Genomic DNA, 21,424 nt, shown 5'->3' on the forward strand with positions numbered 1-21,424 from the left:
TCCTGACCCAGCATAAGACCAGGGCTAGGGGAGAGAATGAGGTGACACGGTGATGGGGACAGACTCCCACTTGTGCTAGGGTCTGGGGGAATCCGCGATGGACCGGGGGCGGGGGTTGGGGGTGGGGGGCGTAAAGGCAAGATCTCCGCAAACCTGGTAGGGGCAATGCTTCCTACCGGGGCAGCGGCTGCAAGAACCAGCTCCTTGGAGTCCAAATGGAACCCAGGGCTTCCTGCTCACACTCGAGTGCACCCCGTCATCTCCTGGACCCCGAACCTCTCCCGAGAAACGTGGGTGGGCCTCTCCGCACGGTCCCAGCGGAATAAGAAGTCCCCTCTGTGCCCCCGCGTGGCCGAGCGCTGCCTCGGGACTGCTGCAAGGCACCCCCACCCCACCCCACCCCCGGCCCTTCTCCAGCGAACTCTACCTCCTCTCCGCCGCGGGGCGGTGGGTTCTCGGACCGCTCCGGGCCGCGGGGGGTTAGTTTCTGGCCCACCCCCAGCTCCTTCCGGCGCACACGGAAGAGAAGAGCATTTTTCCGGGAGGTTCCACTCGGCGCCGAGAACTTTTCGTTCAGAAAAGAGCGATGCCTTGACTAACAGGAAACTGGGAAGGGCGTGGAGAGCGCGCAGAAACAAGAGTGTACACGCAGCCCGAGACGACAGAAAGCAAAAAAAAAAAAAAAAGAAGTGTCCGAGCCGAAACGCTCACCCTGGCTGCTAGGAAGAAAAACAATGCACCGGAGCCCTGTGAACACCCGTGCCCGAGCAGGAAAACGGTGGAAGTCCCGGGACAGCCACTCCCTACCCAGGACTAAAGCCGGAGGAAATGGAATCAACAGGCTGCGGCCAGCGCTCCTCCCGGACAAGCGGGTTAAAGCGGACACTTGGCAACGGCAGCCTCGCGGCGGGGTGTGCTACCTCGGCATCCCAGACCTCTGGGCAGGTGTGGGTGAGCTTGGGGGAGAAGATGAAATGCCAGATCCCTCTTGTCAATCAAAGAGAACCTCGCGCCGGGGTGAACTGTATTTTCAAGTGGCACAAAAAGTGCCTGCTAAATTGTGGAATAGCCGCTTCACACTCCAGTAAAGCACTCAGGTCTCATCAGCGCGTTCCTGCCCTTCAGAACCCACTGGTGTTTTTTTTTTTTCAGTTGACATGACCTTCCTATTTTATTTTCAGTCGACGTGACCTTTAAGGGGCCTCCAAAATAAGACAGAGTCTGTCAGCTGCAGTCTTAACTCTCCAACAATAATCTCATGGCTGTTTTACAGTTAACAGCTCTCAGAGTTTAAGAAACAGTAGTTCCAATACTGGCTATCAACACTGTAGATTACATTCATCAAAGTGTAAACTGCGGGCTGAAAGGCAACTTTTCCAACTCCAGTTACTTTTCTCAGGGTGGGAGTAGGGCAAAGTAAACTTAAAGAGCCTTATGGCCATGTAAATATGCAATTGGCTGACCTACAAAAAAAATGCCCTGCTTTAAAGGGGATTACTTAAGAGGAAAAGAAAGTGATCAAAATAATACCCTTTATGACAATCTGTTTGGTGACTGATAGCGGTTTGACAATGCGGACATGAACACCTAGTATAGGAACTCTTGAATAAGCTTGCTTAGACCTCTTTCCATTGTAGAGACTGAGGCCCCAAATCACAAACTGAGACCCAAGTCAAAATTATGTGATGACTATCCTAATCCTTTATTCGCTTTGCCACAGTATGTAACAGGTCAGCTTGTCCCATATCATATATTTCTATCCACACTTCATTTTCTTTTCAGAATCCAGGCAGAATGTGATTAAACTAAGAAGCATTGTTTAATGCTTATTTCAGGCTCTTAAGAAAACTAAACATTTCTCTGATTCAAACACTGCTTAGAGACAATGCAAAATAGTTTCACATGCAAGGGCTGGGCAATTAATGCCTCAAAGTAAAGGTATTCATTAATCCATAAAAAATTAATCTCACAGACATCCCCACTCTTCAAAGAGTGCTGTAACAAGCACAGCATTTGGTTTTGACTTTGAAAGTATAGCTAGTCTAAGCCTACTCATGCTAAATACGTGATCTCTACAATTTCCCTAGCACATAGACAGCTCCAAGTGAAAACACTGTGTAGGCAAATGCCACTTCATTTCTTACAAAGGTAGCTCATGAAAAATCTTTTTTCTTCAATAATCTCTTTGTGAGACTTTTAAGAAATCCCTCATTTAAAGGTACCAAACCTCTTCAGTCTTATCTGTAAGCTGTTTCCAGAATGAACATTCAGTCTTGATGTCGTGTACCTCCAATGCACCTTACTTTCCTTAAAAATATAATAGCAATATTAAAAGTGTGATATTTTCAACCATTTTAATGTAGCTCAAAATGGCAACTGAAAACCAACTTCAAATATGTGGCAAATTACATAATTTATTTGATTTACAAAATTCCATGACTTTTTCCCTTGGTATTTTAGATTTTCAAATAATTTCTTGGATGTCTTACATATTTCTTTTATTATTGCTACATTGAATTTTTTGTTTGGAACATATCATAAACACATTATTAAAAACTTGGACATAAGCCATGTAGACACTGCATTCAGAATGAAATGGAAGTAGGTGAAGCTACTACTAAATTAGATTTCTACTTAATTCCTGCCCCATTTTTCAGTCTATTATATGAAAGATGTTTAAGCCAAAGGCAATTCTTATTCTGATAACAAAGGTATACACATTACTATATAATTATATACAGACAATTTTAATTATATTCTTATTGTTACTACTCAATACTCAGTTTAATACTTACTTGCAACTTTTAAATCTCATATGTGGTATGGTTTTACATTAAATATTACATGTATTTAAACATATGTAATTTATATATTTTAAACATGTAAAACATGCAAGCATGTAAAATTTCTACATTTATATTCTGAAGACCCCAAAAAGGTCTTTAAATAGAGTCATATTCTAGGACACAGGTCCCTAATTAATAGGAAACATGCAAAAAATGCTTCAGATTAAAAAAGTACAGGCAGGCCTGCTTTCATTCAAACTTTAGAACTACTTCCATCTTATACTATTCAGAACTTAGCATTAGGAAGTATTGAAATCGCCTTTGTTGTCACCTGAATGAAAGATTTTGAGATTAGTGGTTAATACCTACTGAACATATATCATCACCACACCTCAGGAAAATCATTATTTCATATGATGCACAACTATAAATATCACATTTATTTTTACCTTTTTAAACTTTGAAACGCTTCTTTTCCAAATTTTCTATTAGTTCTGATTAGTGTCATCAGAACCTGCACTGCACTGTCACTGTCATCCCATTGCTCATCGATTTGCTCAAACGGGCACCAGTAACATCTCCATTGTGAGACTTGTCGTTACTGTTTTTGGCATATCGAATACACCATGGGTAGCTTGCCATCAGAAACACATAGACAAAAATATCTGGAATCAAAAATTTGGATAATTAAAATGTACTCAGTCTAATGTTCCTCCTAAGAAGTATTTGTAAATATGCCCACAGTTTTCAAATTTTAGACAGGATTTTAACTCTACCCAGTGGCTAAGGATATTATCAAAGAGAGTGGCATGATCAAATTTTTTCCCACTGATCTAGTCCCACCACCCAAATATTTTTAATTGATTGGAAATATATGTGATGTCTATTTCCACTGAGTTGATTACATTTCAAAACAGGCATTAAAGCATGCTGAATGTGAAAATCTATCTTCTTGAGATCCATGTCTTAGCCAGAATAATGACAAGGCTGTTTATATAAATGCCCTCACTTAACCAAGTAACTTTATTTTATCACCAAATACAAAGAAGGTCACAGAATGCAGCAACTGTCTCTTAGCTCCAGACACAGGTGAATTTCAAGTAAGAACTGTCTCTTTACTATTACCCAGCATCAATTCCCAAAAAGATGAACAATTACTCTCTGGACAGCTATATGCAGCATAACATCATGTTTTAGAATCCATTAAAAAAATAAAAAGTGTATTATTTTATGTGTACATTATATATAAGGGATAATGCAACAGGTCTCTATAACCTAAACACCTTCTGCTTAATACTGAATATTCCTTTTTTGTAAATGTAGATGAATATAAGTTTACAGCACAGTATTAAATGAGCCTGTAGTCCCATTCAAAAAGCAGGTTTAGGGTTTGGAGTGATAGGACAGCGGGTAGGGTGCTTGCCTTGTACTCAAGGGTACAATCCCTAGGTTCAATCTCAGGCACCTCATATGATCCCACCAAGAGTGATCTTGGAGCTCAGACTAGGAGTAAACCCTGAACACCGCCAGACTCGGCCAAAAAACAATAAAGCACATTTAAAGAAACTGCAGAATGGAGTCCACATCAGAACAGATTCTTATTAACCTGAGACCTTTGAAGGTTCACAGATTGGGACTTAGGAAATCTGCCATTACCTTGAAATTAGTAAAAATTTTGTGTGTATATTGCATAGATGTTTTGAGGGAGTTCATAGCTTTGCATTTTTTTTCTTTTGTGACCTCCTAGGTGTGCTAAGGGCTACTCCTAGTCTAGATGTTGCTCAAGGGACCATCAGGGACCAAAGCAGGGTCCACATGCTAAGCAGGTGCCTTGGTCTCTGTACAATATCTCTGGACCCTAATCATATTCTTAAGAAGACCCAAGAGGGGGCTGGAGTGATAGCACAGCGGGTAGGGCATTTGCCTTGCACGCCACAGACCCAGGTTCGAATCCCAGCATCCCATATGGTCTCCTGAGCACCGCCACGGGTAATTCCTGAGCACAGAGCCAGGAGTGACTTTTGTGCATTGCCAGGTGTGACCCATAAAGCAAAAAAAGAAAAAAAAAAAGACCCAAGAAAAATTTAAGAAACCCTTTGTGTAAACTGTGTCCCTTCAAAATATATTTAGATTAAGCTACTTCCTCCATTCATTTCCAATGCCTGAAACTAATGTGAAATATTTTCAGCATCATCCCCGAGACTTAACGTTTTCCTCCTTGTACATGGCTCTTTTTAGCAAGTTGGCTATCTTGACTCTTAATAACTTAAATGAGAAGTTCCTTTATTCTTCAACTGTGTGATCACACATGTATGGCCACAAGGCCTGGATTAAATCATGTTGTCGAAAGAATCTTCTTATGCTACAAACCTGAGATCACTAAAGATGTGTTTCTGGATTACCTAGACATAAACATTAACTTTTATAAAGCAAGATATTCTGTTTACTGAAGAATTTGCTCTTGGTGAAGATATAAGGACTTGTGTCTTTATCGACTGTTAAAAACAATCCTGGACATAGTAGATGCAAGATGAAACAGCTGCCTCGTAAACAAAAACTTCAGGTTTGAAAGAAACCCACTTTCTCTAAGAGAGTTCTGCATTCTGGATAGTGTGCCACATATAATTTACTCACACACTTTTGTTTAAAAATCTAATAAACTCGTACTTTATTGTCACATAACGCCAAAGAATAATGCTCTGCCCTTCTCTATTCTCTTAGGCACAAGATAGGTCTGGCATTTGGCCGTTGCATAAAATTTAGAAAACAGGGTACTTTTCATTGTGATTGATGCTGGATTAAAATATCCAGGCTCAAAAAGAGACTTCATATCCTGAAGTGTCACCAATCAAGTAACTAGCAACAACAACAAAAAGACCAAAGAAATTAGTTCTCAATGATCTTTAACTTCAGAACTGAAATATACTTTTTTTTTAATTTCAGGAATAATCTGATCGCCGGTGATAACCCACGATAACAGAAATATGAGCAGATGGGCAACCTAACAACATGTTCAAATTTACAAAAGCAAAGACAGCTGCATATACAGATGGATCAGAGGCGAAGGACACTTCTGAAAGGTCGGGAAACAGGAGGCAGAAGAGCAGCATACTTTGGGCAAAGGAGCTAGGAGTGTACATGTTAGAGAAGGAAAGAACGAAAGAGCGGGAGAAGGCGGGGTGTAAGGGAGAGAGGAAGAGAGAGAGACAGAGAGACAGAGACCCAAGCCTGGCACCTGACCTAGAAGCTCTCAGATAGGGACCAGCCTAAACAGACAAGCGAAGTCCCTGGGCAAAAAAAAAGCATCCGACCATGTTGAATACATCACGAGAGGCCAGAAATCTCGGGAGGCGGCTTTTTTTTTTTTTTTTTCAGAAAGGTTCAAGAATTTTAAAACCGAGACGATGTGGCAAACATCGAGGCAGGACGTGGAGAGGCAAAAATCCGATGCCTGGGCAAAGGGAGCCCACCCAAGGATTCTAGAGCTGGGAGCAGGGGAAATTCCGGAGGCAGCATCCCGGGAGGGATGTGAGGCGGCTCTGACTCCTCGGGTGGAAAACCCTAAGGAAGTTGAAGGAGTTTGAGGGATCGCGGGAACAGATCCAAAGCTCTCCCCACCCACCCCCGCCCCGTCTCCTCCTCCGGATCCTCAAAACCTCAAAACGCACCAGACAGGCACACGTTACAGTCGGTCCCTAAAATTCCCTCGCCGTGGCTGCTGCAGCGCAATCCCGGAGCAGAGCTCAGGTCGCCTCCCGTTCCTTTCCCGACCCAAAGCCCCGACTCCCCCACCCCCACCCCCCAGCCCCAAGAGCCCGGGGCTGCAGCCGCGAGTGGGTCGGAGGCGTGGTCCTCGCCGCCAGCCGCGGTCCCGGGGAACCTGTGCTCCAGGTGACTGCCGGGACGCGGCGGGCGGGAGCCCACGCCGAGCGCTCCGCACTGACCCCGCAGCCTGGCTCGGTCCCTGGCCGCCCCGCGCTCTCCCTAAATGGGAGGGAAAAGTTGCAAAGTCTACGACGCGAGGAAACGGACCCTGCGGGGACCAGCACCCAGCGGGCCCCCTCTGGGAAGAGCCCGGGGCCGGCCGGACAAAGGCGCTCCGGGAGGCGCGCGGGGAGACGCCGGGCAGCGGAGGAAGCGCGGCCCCGGCTGGGAAGCAGCTGGGAAGCTCATCCCGGGCCATTTCCTGAACGGAACCGGACCCCGGGCGCCGGCGGGGGAGCGGGGGGTGGGGGGAGAGAAGGAGGAGGGGGGTGGGCGCGGGCGCGGTACCCACCGGTTCCTCCCAGGCCGGGCTGGGGGCGCCGGGCGCGGGGCGCACGTGCTGCGGGTCCATCGCGCCGGCCCGCGCCCGCCCGGCCGCGCCGACAGCCGGGCCCCCGCCGCGACCGCTGGATGCGCTGCCCTCGCCGCCGCGCTCCTCTCGGCCGCCGCCGCCGCCGCTGTCCCGGCTCGCGCCCCGGGGCCGGCCACCGGCCCTCCCGCGGTCTCGGGCTTCCGCCGCGCGGCGCTCTCCCGCCCCCGCGCCGGTCCCAGCCTCCGCCTCCTCCTCCTCCACCTCCTCCTCCTCCTCCTCCTCCGCCTCCCAGGTCCAGCTCCGAGCAGTCCGCTCCCCGCCGCGGCCGCCGCCTCCCACGGCCGCCGAATCCGCCCCTAGCTCCTACCTCCGCCCTCGGCTCCCTCCCCTTTTCCTCCCCGCTTCCCGCCCCTCCCCACTCCGCGCCCGCCGCCCCCCGCTCCCCGCTCCCCGCGGGCGGCCCGGGACGCACGTGACCCCCCCGGCAGGCCTTATAAGGCGCGGAACCGAAAGCGAGCGCAGGGTGGTCACGGGCACCGGGTGCCCTGCAGCGGCCTCCACCCACTCTAGCCTCCCCCCCGGGGACCGGGACCCGGCGAGCTGCCCCCGGGAAGCGGGCGGCGGCGGCGGTGGCCTCGAGTCCCCGGAGACGCTCCCCAAGCGCCCCGCGCTCCCCGCTGGCGCCCCCGGAGCCCGCCGCCCGCCGCCGCCTCCCTCCGCGCCGCGGTCTGCGCGACAGGCGCCTCCCCTCCGCTGAGGCGTGAACGAAATCACCCCCGGACAGTCACCGACTGGCATCGGGCGGGCGGAGGAGATCTCGGGCCCCCGCAGCCCTCGTGCGCCCCGAGCGGGGCTGGGGACGCTTTTCTCCTTTGGGATGTTCGAGCAGATAGAACGGCGGGGGGCGGGATGGGAGGGGCGAGGGGGATGGGGGCGCGAAGTAGGCATGCGGCGGGGTCTCATCAGCACCAAGGGTTAAGCTTCAGGGAGGGCTTCTTCACTTAATCTTCACGCTTAGCGGTTTCGTGGAAAGAAAAACCAGCGAAGGAGTGCATCTGCCTTCCTTTCGGAGCACATTCGGAGAAGGGGCTGGCTGGCTGACTCCCAGGGAGTGCTCAGCAAAAGGCAAGTCACCTTCTACTGCCCTTTGCAATCAGGGGATACATATCGCGTCTCCAATTTTTGTCCTATATCCAGTTCCCATCGAATAAGGCTTTCACTGGTTATTCCTTCTTCTGGACTTTCAGGGCCTTTCTATCCACAGCCTTCCGTGGCCTTTAATCATGTCAAGCATATTCACACATTTTTAAAAACTGAAAAATTAGACTTACTTGATGCAATCTGCCCCCAGTCAGAGCAAAACTCTTTGGCTTGTTCTCATTATTCTCGCATCCATTTCTCAATCCACACTCGTTCTTCGCTGCCAGCTGACTTCTGTGTCCACTGACCCTGGGGAAGGTAACCTGTGACTTTGAAAATTCCCTAAATCATATCCCGCCCCCCCCCAATCTCTTATCAAGCTGTCTACAGCCTTTGTCTTAGTAAACCAGACTTTTTCCCTTGAAACCGTCCCTTCCATTGGTCCCTGTGACTATTGAGTCTCCAGGTTCTCAAACCATGTTTCTCATCACTTCACCACCATTTACACACCTGAGTGCTGGTCTGCCCGTGGAATCTGCCTGGGTCCTTCTAGACACCAATGACCAACCATGACAACTGACAGCTTATAAATTCCCATGCCTATCCCAGATCTCCAGTTCTGTAAAAACCAGAATTTGTTACCAGAAATTTCTACCCGGATATCCCCTAGGGCCCTAAAGTCAACTTAAGTAAGATAGAGAGTTCACTTTCTTGCCAACTGGCTTTTTTCTTTGGTCTTATTCCTTATAAAATGTCTCCGCGATCCAGCTGGTCACCCAAAGGAGAAACCTGAGCCTTGTTCCAGGCTTCACTTTCTCTATCTCACTGCACCTACATGCACCAAATGTTCCTGTCACTTTCCTTATATTGCACAGCTATGGCCTGATTTCAAGTGTTCACTCCATCCCAGCCTGCCCCCCACACCCCCAAATAAGCCTGGAAAATACCACTGAGAGTTTGTTTTACAGGTGATAGGATTATTTGAAGGCCTTATCCAGGAAGTCACTTGGCCCTAAAACATTGCATTACTTTGATTGTTGGTCTCACTGTCTCTAAACTAGTCACCATCATAGCTGTATCCCTGCCCTCTCCCTTTGCAGCCCAGCTCAAGAAAGTCTTCTCCCCTCTGCCAAAAAGCCCAGGTCCTCGCCTATGCCAGATAAGCACTCTGCCTTATTGAACAAGTTAGATAAACCTTTAAAATAGACCCCCAGTACCTATTTTAAAAACAAGTTCTTCATATACTAGACACTGTTCCTCCAGACTCATCAATTTGAGCCCCTCACTATGCTGTTCCATATCAGGCCACTCTTTTTATGCTGAATCTTCTTACAAACACCTGCTCATCTTTCAAGATGCAACCTGAGAGTTACTTAAGAAGGCTTTTTTTTTAAATTCTGCTGCAAGTTAGAACTGAACACGCTCTCTAAATGCTTCCCACCCCATCATAATACTTTTAAAGACTCTAGTAAACATTCTACACACAATCCTTCTGATGCTAAGTACTGTGATTATCTTTCTAGTTCTGAGTGTAGTTTCACACACATGGTAGGTGCTCAGTAAATGTTGAATAAATTTGTGATATAATTTCAGTTTTAATCTTGCATAGCTACAGAAAAACCATTTCCTATGCATTACCTCATTCTCACAATTCTGAACAAAAAGATATCAATCTCTCATATGAAACCATACTAGTAGGAAGACAGTGGAATGACATATTCAAGATGTTGCAGGGGGAAAAATGATGTTACAGGAGAAAACATAGGGTCTTCTACCCTCCAGGCTTTCATTCAGATTTGAGGGAATGATTAAAAACATTTTTTGCAGATAAACAAGAGCTCAAGACATTTGCTACAAGTAGTCCATCCCCCCAATACTAAAAGGTATACCACCAGAAAAAAACTTCATCATCATCATCCTGTTGATCATCAGTTTTCTGGAGCGATCTCAGTAACGTCTCCATTTGTCCTAGCCCTGAGATTTTAGCAGCCTCTCTTTACTCGTTCTTCCCAACGGTGCCCCATTGGAGGCTCTTTCAGGATCAGGGGAATGAGACCCATCATTGTTACTGGTTTGAGCATATGAATATGCCACGGGGAGCTTGCCAGGCTCTTCTATGCAGGCAGGAAACTCTCAGTAGCTTGCCAAGTTTGCAGAGAGAACTAGGCTATAAGATGTCGCTCCTGTTAGCTTAGTTTTATAGTCTCTGGATGTTGGCTATTGATGGGATTACACAGAGCCAGGGCAGTTTCTGGGTGTAACCGCCTAGCTACTGGAAAATGGGGGATCTGGGCGGAAGAGGCCCAGTTCCAATCCGAGCAGGCTCAGAGATCTCAGCTCCGGGTCCCACACACCTGGGTTCCTCTGCTGGTTCCTTCATATGTTGAGGCTCGTCCAAGCATGTGGAGAGGGGCCTTGAGCATAGCTGTGGCTGGGTTCCGGAGGTCTTCAGCTGCCGGGGCTCTGCTCGGGGCGGGAACGGAAACTCAACCCACTCCTCCGAGGGACTCCGGTGAAGACAGCCAGGTGCGGGGGCAAGAGACTCTGCCATCAGAAAAAAACTTACGCAAAAATAACCCTAGAAGCATGATGATAAACTTACGTGTATACTAATTTTCCTAAATCTCAATGGACTAAACTTTTCCATCAAAACACATTCAATAGCTGGATGGATCAGGAAATAAACACACTTAAATTCACAGAATCTATCAAACCTTCAAAGATGACCTTTATACTCCTTAATCTCTTCCAAAATATTGAAACAGGAATCCTTTCTAACAGCTACAATGAAATCAACATTACACTAAAACCCAAAGCAAATAGAGACACTACTGAAAATGAAAATGTCATAGTAGTTTCCCTGGTTGACATCTACACAGATATTATCAAGATAGGGGCCAAAGAGATAGTACAGTAGGACGGACACTTGCCTTATATGCAGTCAACCTGAGTTGGATCAACCAGGTGTTTCTTTTAGCTCCACTGGGTATGATTCCACAAGTACAGAGCCAAGAGTAAGCCCTGAGTACTGCCAGATGTGGCTCAAATACAACAATAAATCCTCATAGTAGTGAACTGAATCTACAAACATATAAAAAATATCATACCCCACAATCAAATAGGATTAAAACTCTAGATGAAAGAATGGTTCAACGCACACAAATCAACTAATATAATACACTGCATCAATAAAAAAGAGAAAATTCATGATCATGATAATCAATGTAGAGAAAACTTTCAACAAGATCCAACATCCAGTCATGAAATAAAACCCTCAATAAAAATAAGGTGTGAAGAAAAATTCCTCAGATAGTAATGGCCAACTATAATAAGCCCATAGACAATATCATTTTCAGTGGTGAAAAACTGAAAATATTTCTTCCGGGATCAGACAAAAGGCAAAGATGCTCACTGTCTCTGCTTTAATTCAATATAGTATTAGAAGTCCTAACAACAGCAGTCAGGAAAGAGAAAAAAATAAATGAGATCCAAATTGAAAAAGAAGTCAAATTATCACTATTTCTAAATGATATGGCAATACATATAGAATACCATGAAGAGTAAACTAAAAAGGCTTATAGAAATAATAAACTACTGCAGCAAAGTAGCCAGCTACAAAGGCAATGCAAAACATTCTCTCACTCCTATATGCTAATAAAGAACTAGAAGAGAAAGAGATCAAAGAGACTATTGCATTGAAAATAGTGTTCAGAAACGCCAAGTACCTAGGAATCAACAAAAGATGTGAGAGAGATTTAGCCTATAAAAACTAAAGTCATGTATGGAAGAAGTAGAAGAAGACTTCAGAAAATAGAAAAATCTTCCATGTGAATGAACTGAAAGAATACTGCCAAAATAATCATTCTATCTAAACTACTATGTAGGTTCAGTGAAATCCCTATCCAAATTCCAATGACATTCTTCAAGGATTTAGAACAATCAATAATTAATTTTATATGGAATGATAAAATGCCACAAATACCCAAAGTCATACTGAGAAATAATAAATCAGGAAGAACCTCATTACTGAACTTGAAACATAAAGATACAGTAATCAAAATAGTACTATATATGATTCCATTGGCAAAGGCAACAGAAACAGAAATAAACAAATAGGTAACATCCTGCTTTTTAAGTTGGGCAAGAAGGCAGCTGGGATAGAGAAGGGATCACTAAGTCAATGCTGGTTGGAGGGATGGCTCAGGATGGGAGATGTGTGCTGAAAATAGATAAAGGACCAAATATGATGGCTTCTCACTATTTGTATTGTAAACCATAACACCTACAAGAAGAGAGAGAGTAAGAGGAAAACTGTCTACCATAGAGGGAGGGGGAGGGGTGGGATGGGGAGCTGGGATATTGGGGACATTGGTTGTGGAAAATGTATACTGGTGGAGGGACAGGTGTTTGTTCATTGTATGACTGAAACTCAAACATGAAAGTTTTGTAACTGTAGCTCACGGTGATTCAATTTAAAAATCACTGTATCACTGTCATTCCATTGATCAATGATTTGCTCAAGCAGGCCCAGTTAACATCTCCATTCATCCTAGCCCTGAGATTGTAGCAGCCTCTCTTTACTCATCCTTCCCAACAGTGCTGCATTAGAGGCTCTTCAGGGTCAGGGAATGAGACCCATCATTGTTACTGTATTTGGCATATGAATACGCCACAGGGAGCTTGCCAGGCTCTCCCAGGCAGGCAGGAAACTCTCAGTAGCTTGCCAGGTTCTCCAAGAGGAAGAACTAGGCTAATTTTCTGGTAAGGAGTGTAAATTATATTTTCTGTTTCTTGTCTTCAATCAGGTGACCAGGACAGCTGGGGGTTACCAGGTTCAAGATAAATGGAGAGTGAGGGACTGAACAGATGGCATATGCAGCAGAAATCTTTATGTTTTCATACAAAGAACAAAATTCACAAAGATGCCATGCAAACAACCTCCAGAACCATGCCTCAGCATCATTTTATCTCAGCTGTTAATCCCAAGGATCAGCATTAGACTCCAAATAAAGACATGGAGGAGCTGTGAGCAGAGAGAGGACAAACCTCCAGCCCTGACCTGGGAAGTCCCTGCCTTGGACCCGGAAATGTCCTGATGGCAGGCACCTTCCCATATTAGTAGTTTAAATTCAGTTAGAACCGGAGAGATAATACAGGCATCTGGGCCATGCACGTGGCTGACGCCAGTTTGATTCCTTCTTTCTTATGGTCCCCTAAAGAGTTTCTTTATTCTCCCATGACAAAAGAAACATGGACTAAAACTAAAAGACCCAACTGGATGAAAGAAAGTATACCCACTTGACATATCAAATAAAGGATGAATATCCAAGATATGTAAATCACTAAAGATCAACAGCAAAATTCAAAAACCCTACCAAAAATGGGGAGAGGAAATGAACATACACTTATTTAAAGAAGACAAATGAATGGCCAAAAGGCACATGAAAACGTTCTTATCATCACACATGAGTTAAATCCAGATCAAGACAACAGTGATATATCATCTTGCACCAGTGAGGATGGTACATATAAAAAAACTGGGAACAATATGTTTTAGTAGGGATGTTGTGAAAAAAAATTCCCATCCACTGCTAGTGGGAATGTTGTTTAGATCCTATGGGAAACAGTAGAGCATTTTCAGAAAAGAACAAAGCTGTCATAGCACTACACTGTAGCACTGTCATGCCGTTGCTCATTGATTTGCTCAAGTGTGCACCATTAATGTCACCATTGTGCGCCTTGTTGTTACTGTTTTTGGCATATTGAATATGCCACTGGTAGCTTGCAAGGCTCTGCCATTCGAGTGGGATACTCTCAGTAGCTTGCTGGGCTCTCAGAGAGGCATGGAAGAATCGAACCTGGGTTGGCTACATGCAAGGCAAACGCCCTACCCATTGTGCTATCGCTCCAGTCCAAAGCTGACATATGACTGAGCAATTCCACTTCTTGGTATCTACCCCAAAGACACAAAAACTTTTCATTCAAAAGGTCATATGCACACCATTATTCATTGTACACTAGTACAAGACCTAAGATAGGAAATAAACCCCTGTGTCCAACAACAGATAGCCAATAATGAAGCTGTGGCATATCCATAATAGAATACCAGGCAGCTGCAAGGAATGATGAAATTATGCAATTTGCTGCAACTTGGATAGAACCGGAGGATATCATGTTAAGTGAAATAAAGCCAGAAAAGGGGAAGATATTGGATGATCTTCGTAGGCTGTGGTATATAGATTAACAGGAGCGGGAAATTCAGGCTATTAAATGAGGAATACCTAGATTATCCTGGACTTTAGATGACAGAAATGAAATGGATAGGCAAGGAAAGCATCAAGAGGGAAGAGTAAGAAGAGGCGGGCAGGAGGTAACAGAGGCAGGGGCAAGAGCCTCAAGTATATTGGTGTTGTACAGCTGTGGTATATCTAAATATTTAAATCAAAGCACCAACAGCAATGGAAGCATGCAATCCAAAGTACAACAACTAAACTTAAAAATATGCCTGTCAAGGAGGCAGGCTGGGGGTAGGAGGGAACGAACCTAGTGACATTGGTGAAGGAAAGGTCACCTGGTAGTGGTCAGGAATCACTCCTGGTGGTGCTCAGGGATTATATGCATTGCCAGGAATCAAACCTTGGTCAACCACGTGCAAGGTGAGTGTGCTATCTCTGGACAATTTATTTTTCTTTACAACTTTAAAGAAAATCTGTGCTCCTTTTGTTTCTTTTCTTGCTTTTTAGTTTAGCAATGCAATTTTCTTGGGTTTTTTATTTCCCTTTTTCTGAATACTGTTCTGGACTTGCAATTTACATGTCCTAATTCAGTTCTTAGTAGTTACTCTTAAAATAGTAACATTTATACTCAATAGATATGATTAGTCAAGTCTTCATCCCCTTCTTTTAAAAATAACTTTAAACAACAATCAAACCAAAAAAAACATTAATTCAAGAATAACTCAGAAGTCTCAGAGTTTGCCTTCCGCACATGAGGTGCTGAGTTGGATCCCTGGTCCTGGTCACGTTCTGCGTCCCCACATCTGCTGCCTGTGACCACCTCCACTGCAGCACTGCATGATCTCCAGCAAACAGCCAGGTGCAAGCAGACAACTAAAGATACGTAAGCCCTAAAGTAAGGAACTCAGCTTTTGAGGATGCATGTGGGCACCAGAGCGATCCCCAGGCTTTCCTGGAAGCAGAATGTTATAGGAGCACCACGGTCACGTGAGTGTAAACCCCCCCCCCCCAGGCGCATCATGACCAAGGGCTCCAGCACTGCAACCGGGCATTCTCCTCATAGTAAGCCCTTCAACCAAGGGGGTGTTGAACCAGACATGGTAACAAGAAAGGGAAGCAAGGGAGGATGAACAAAATTAATCGCTTTAACAGCGAGTTCCTCTCCTATAAACAATTATATTGCTATTTTGTATGTTTTCAGATTCTCTCTTATTTTTTAATTCGCTACGAAACCATTGCCCTTCCTACCTTTAAATTGGTTCAACTGACTTACCAGCATATTTTATCAATGTATTTCCTTAATATCTCCTTTTTTTGAATCTTATTCTCTCCTTCTGGGCTCAAATTCTGTCATGGTAAAGGATATTCTTCGGGGGTTTTTGTAGGGGCACATTCAAAAGTGCTGGAGGCAGAGACTAAACAGTGCCAGGGATCAACCCCAGAACTTCCAAATACAAAGCAGCATCTCCAGCCCTTTGAGCCATTTCCTGACCCTCATTAGCATTTTATTTCATCATGTTGTGTATCTGAGTCTTTATCACTATCATTCTGTTTTCTCTCATATTGCTGAATTTCGATATGCCAAAAACAGTAACAATGATGGGTTTCATTCCCCTGACCCTGAAGGAGCCTCCAATGCGGCACCGTTGGGAAAGATGAGTAAAGAGAGGCTGCTAAAATCTCAGGGCTAGGACGAATGAAGACGTTACTGGTGCCTACTCTAGCAAATCGATGAACAAGTGGATGATAGTGATACAGTGATTGAATTATAAACTGACAATTAATGGCTCTGATACCTTAGAACTGCCCTTAGAACTACCTTCTGGCATCTTTTTCTGATGATAAGAAGTCTGCAGATAGTCCCACTTGTTGTTCCTTTGTATATTCCTTTATGTATAACTTAATATTTTCTGTTTCCAGTTAGTGTTTGCATATTTGGTTTGTGTCTAGACGAATTTGACTCTAGTTATCTTGTTCAGGATTTAGAGTACATTTTCAGTCTGAGAATTCATATCCTTCAATTCTAGAAAAGGTTTAACTTTTATTTCTTTTGGTTTAACTCAAATATCATCTCTCTGTCACACCCAGTGAATTTTTCTCTGTTTTATCTTTCTGAAATTCCTATAATTCTTTGTTTTTGTTTTTAACTATTTTTTAAAATTGAGATTCTGTGATTTACAATACCATTAATGATGTTTCCCCGTGTGTGTGTAATTCCAACACCACACCCATCACCAGTGTGCTCACCTTCCTCCCCCACAGACCTCAATTTGCTCCCTTTCAACTCCCATCAAACTCAGTTCCATGGACCAGTTCTCCCCTTGTGTTGCTTTTGGTCTTGTGTTGCTACCTTGCTGTGTATCTTTAAGCTCCATGTTACTCATTCTTACTTTGGTCTTGGAATTGATTCTTTTCTTCATCTCTTTGAATATCTGAAATAAATTTATTTAAAAGACTCTTTTGAATGACTCTATTATATCTCTAATTGATCGAGTGTAAGTTTTCCCTGTTATGTCCTTGCTGAGTCACATTTGCAGTGGCTTGTTTCCTTGCATGCTTTATGATGTTTCCCTGTGTGTTTATTTTCAATGGGGCTTGCTTTTCATGGGAAGAATGCCCTTCAGGGTATGGCTTAGTAACTCTGCCAGGAATATCCAGGGTTTCCTAGTACACAGCAAGTCTAGAAGTTGATATGGGAAGTCTCCAATAGATAAGGACTGTCGGACCTGGGGTCTCTTGGGCCTGTGTGAGGCCTTTCCATTACTTTTCCCAGCATGTAACTTTCATGTACCTGGATTGGCTTTTCGTAACTGATATCAGATTTCCCAAACTGAAGGGCAAGAAAGAACTGGCCTGGTCACTGCTGGATATCATTTTGAATTGACCTCAGAAGTCATATCCTTCCTTCCAACAAATGAATAGACTGGATTTATCAGGAACTCTGCGCACATTCAAATTTAGAGAGTAAGGAACATATATCACACTGTCAGTGGAAGGTATGTCAGATACATTGTAAGATAACATGTGGAATGATAAATGTGTATGTGTGTGTGTACTAGTGTGGCTATTTTTGGAAAAATGCAGCCTACTGTAATAATGTACACTAGTAAGTTTAGTATTCTTGTTTTAAGCAACCAGAGTAAAATTCTTAGCCTAGGTTATAAGGATAAAATAATATTTTTTCCTTCTAATACAGCAGCTGGAGAACAGGAATTATCATGTAGTCAACTGAATTACAGGTGGAGAGTCTTCACATTGAAGGTAGCAGCACGCCGTTACCCTTGCCAAATCTTTTATGGAGCATAGTGGTGCAGAGCTTTCCATAAAATTACCTAATAATGATGCCCTCCTTATGAATTGCACTTGAAGCAAATGGATATGCAGATTACATCTTGCTAATAGTGTGCCTGAGGCAAGAATCAAGTTTCCAGCACTCCTATCATTTTCTAGTACTAACATGGAACACACTAAAAGGAGATCCACAGCAACTGCAACTCTCCTGAAGTCACACAGGCAGTGATCCCTGCTGTCCTTGTGAAATGTTCTTCGTGGTTCTCTGTGTGGCAGGGTGATGGTATTGCTCCCTATTTATATCACACTTAAGTATTTGTTCAAGTGTGCAAATTCTGAAAATGATCTTATCTTGCTCTCTGCCTTCATTCTCACTCTCCTGACAAACTATAAAGAAAAACAAAACTGAAAATCACAAAATGAAAAAAACGTATTGGATATGAGCATTTACCTGTAAAAAGGCTCAAAGTATAATAAGGAAAAGGCAGGGTTTAGAATACAATGTGTAAAGCTATGCATATATTATATAAATAGGAAGGCATTTAAGGCTATACCCCAAAGTGGTTTGTAATTGTGGGTGGGAATTTGCAGTCCATAAACTCAGGTATTTATCTAATTGGGTGCTGAATGTTGTTTTATTTTCCTATTTTCAACAATAAGTATGTATTACTTTGAGAAAGTAATAATGTGTTATAATTAAAATAAAATATAAAACTCAATTATGGAAATCTAAAAAAATATCTAGATGAAGAAAAGATAAAGGTCAGGAGAGAGACAGAAGAAAAGGGACTTGGGGGGCAGGGTGAGGTGCTGGCCTCTAGGTCTGATGAGAGGAAAGAATAGTTCAGATTCGGAGCTGGAGCCATACACAGCAGGTAGGGCATTTGCCTTGCACGCGGCCGACCCAGGTTAGATTCCCAGCATCCCATTCCCCCAAGCACTGCCAGGAGTAATTCCTGAGTGTAGAGCCAGGAGTAACCCCTGTGCATCGCCGGGTGTGACCCAAAAAGGAAAAAAAAAATAGTCCAGATTTAAAATTAAAATGGGACAAGTTTAGCTGTGATTCAAGCCATGACGAAATTTGATTTTGCACCCAGTAAGCAGAGTCAAACATCGAGCTCTGATAGGAACCCAGCTTTGTGATCACTGAGAATACTCCTCCGACTCTGCAGAACAGTGTCAGGAAACCAGTCTCATTAGATTCAGGGTCAGAGTCTTAGCTCCCAGGATGGGGGAAGGTCAAGTGGACAGCAGATAAGGAGATGAATGCTCAGGGTTAACATTTTTCCTGTGGTCTCAAGACTTGTAAGAGAGAGAGAGCCAGTATGTGGTGGGACAATAATCAGGAAATAGAAGCTAAAAGACAGAGCAGGAAGAATTAAGGACACACATCACTGTATCACTGTCATCCCGTTGCTCATCGATTTGCTCAAGCGGGCACCAGTAACGTCTCTCATTGAGAGACTTATTGTTACTGTTTTTGGCATATCCAATACGCCATGGGTAGCTGGCCAGGCTCTGCCATGTGGGTTCCATACTCTTGGTAGCTTGCCGGGCTCTCTGAGAGGGGTGGAGGAATTGAATACAGGTCAGCCACATGAAAGGCGAACGCCCAACCGCTGTGCTATCGCTCCAGCCACATACTTTAAGAATATTGCCAGGAGAAGTTCCTGTGGTTTTGGTTCCTTTGGAAAGCAAATGTAGTTTTTTGTCTTGTTTTGGTTTGGTTTTGGTTCTTTTGGGGGAAGGGGTCACACCCAGCGATGCACAAGGGTTACTCCTGGCTCATGCACTCAAGAATTACTCCTGGCGGTGCTCGGGGGACTATATGGGATTCTGGGAATCGAACCCGGGTCAACTGCGTACAAGGCAAATGCCCTACCTGCTGTGCTATCGCTCCAGCCCCAGCAAATGTGTTTTCAGTCCTCCTCCTCAAAGGAGCAGAAGCTGCTGAAGGGAAATAAAGGACTGAACAGCCCAAGCGAGTGTCTAAATTCATGCAAAAGAGTCCAATGTACTGCATGAAGAAAAAAATTCTAGAACTCTATTCCTTCCAAACAGTAGTCGTGGAAGGGAAATGCTCCTCTGTATCTGCTGTTGTTATGAGCTGGATTGGAATCTAGGCCTAAAGTGTGTTTTCTTTGCCGTTGCCCCAGGCTACACCTGCTGCCCTCAGTACAAAGGTCTTGTGAGCTGGGTGCTTGTCAGTCCCTCCCTTTTTCGAGCCTCTTGCACACTAGGTCCCCTTACTCAGACACTTCCCTTCCTTCTTATACCAGCACCTTACAACCCCCACATGTGGGGGCCCGGTCTGACTTCTTTAGATGCCTCTTGCTCTTCTTCACCTTTCCTACTCTAGCTTCTCTCATCTGGATAGGACCCTGGAAGTATACAGAGCTGGTGACAAAGGACCTGAGGAGCTTTGGCCCAGGGGCTTTGCTGATGCCTGACAGTCGGTTCCAGCTCTTCCAGGACAGAGTGACTGTCTATTGTCTGCCCACTCCTGCCTCTCCCGCTTACTTGGGCCAGCTCTAGTGAACACTCACACAAGCATGCCCTCAGTCTGGGCGTCACAGAGGGATATCTGAGGGGTGGGGGCCGAGGGGAAGTGGAGAGTTGGAAGGACGGACGGACGGAGCCACCATAATCTCCATGGAGGGGGTTGCTGTGCAGCAAGTCAGAGCATGTCAAAGAACCACTCATTTTGGACCCCCAAACTATATAATGATAACTCTGCTTCTTGTGTCATCAAAAAAACAAAAAAAAGTCTTTTGAAACCTTACATTTTAATTAATTAGTTTATTTTGGGGCTGGAGCGATAGCACAGCATGTCGGGCATTTGTCCTGCACGTGGCCAACCTGGGTTCGATTCTTCCGTCCCTCTCAGAGAGCCAAGCAAGCTACCAAAAGTATCCTTCCCACACAGAAGAGCCTGGAAATCTCCCCATGGCATATTCAATATGCCAAAAACAGTAACAAGTCTCACAATGGAGACGTTACTAGTGCCTGCACAAGCAAATCGATGAGCAATGGGATGACAGTGTTACAGTGAATTTATTTTTGGATGTCAGTATTGGAAGTCAAGACCTCATATACACTAAGCATGTGCCCAACCACTGATTAACTTATGTCATGCCCTGAAACTTACTTTAATGTCATTCATAATAAGAATCTTACTAATGAGGACTGAAAAGATAGCATAGTAGGTAGAGCGCTTACTTTACATGTGGCTGACCTGAGTTCTTCTCCTGGCACTGCCTATGGTCCCTTATGCACCACCAGGAGTTATTCCTAAACTCAGAGCAAGGAGTAAGCTCTGAGCACAGCTGGATATGGCACAAAACAAAAAGAACAAAAATAATTTTTTAACAATAAAATAATTGATTGAATGCCTATGTTGTACAAATCATTAACCTTGGCTTGGAGATCATGTTAAATCATTCTCCTTAGTAATGTCTGTGATTGTGGAACTTTTAGAAAGTTGCAAACTATTCACAAAGTTAGAGATCTGTTTAATGTTTTATTTATCATCACAATTTTTGAATACATTAAAGGAAAACATTGAAATTCATATTACTTTCACTGTAACACTGTCATCCTGTTGCTCATAGATTTGCTCGGACAGGCACCAGTAGCATCTCCATTGTGAGACTTGTTACTGTTTTTGGCATATC

General features: G+C 44.3%; 1 protein-coding gene across 4 annotated transcripts in view; it reads right to left on the minus strand.

The window, feature by feature from the left end:
• DGKH (diacylglycerol kinase eta) overlaps positions 1–7,338 on the minus strand; it is a 213,777-nt gene extending 206,439 nt beyond the window's left edge. For 2 of the 4 annotated variants that reach the window (XM_055133507.1, XM_055133278.1), the window contains exon 1: positions 7,063–7,338. In XM_055133507.1, the coding sequence (XP_054989482.1) occupies positions 7,063–7,122 (60 nt within the window). In that variant the 5' untranslated portion in view covers positions 7,123–7,338. Of the gene's footprint in view, positions 1–153; positions 367–427; positions 1,161–7,062 lie in introns of those variants that run through there. The other 2 variants (XM_055133331.1, XM_055133370.1) reach the window with 2 other exon arrangements.
• Positions 7,339–21,424: the final 14,086 nt, after the last annotated feature.

This window comes from Sorex araneus, chromosome 1 (assembly GCF_027595985.1).
Source record: "Sorex araneus isolate mSorAra2 chromosome 1, mSorAra2.pri, whole genome shotgun sequence".
NCBI classification, from domain to species: Eukaryota; Metazoa; Chordata; class Mammalia; order Eulipotyphla; family Soricidae; genus Sorex; species Sorex araneus.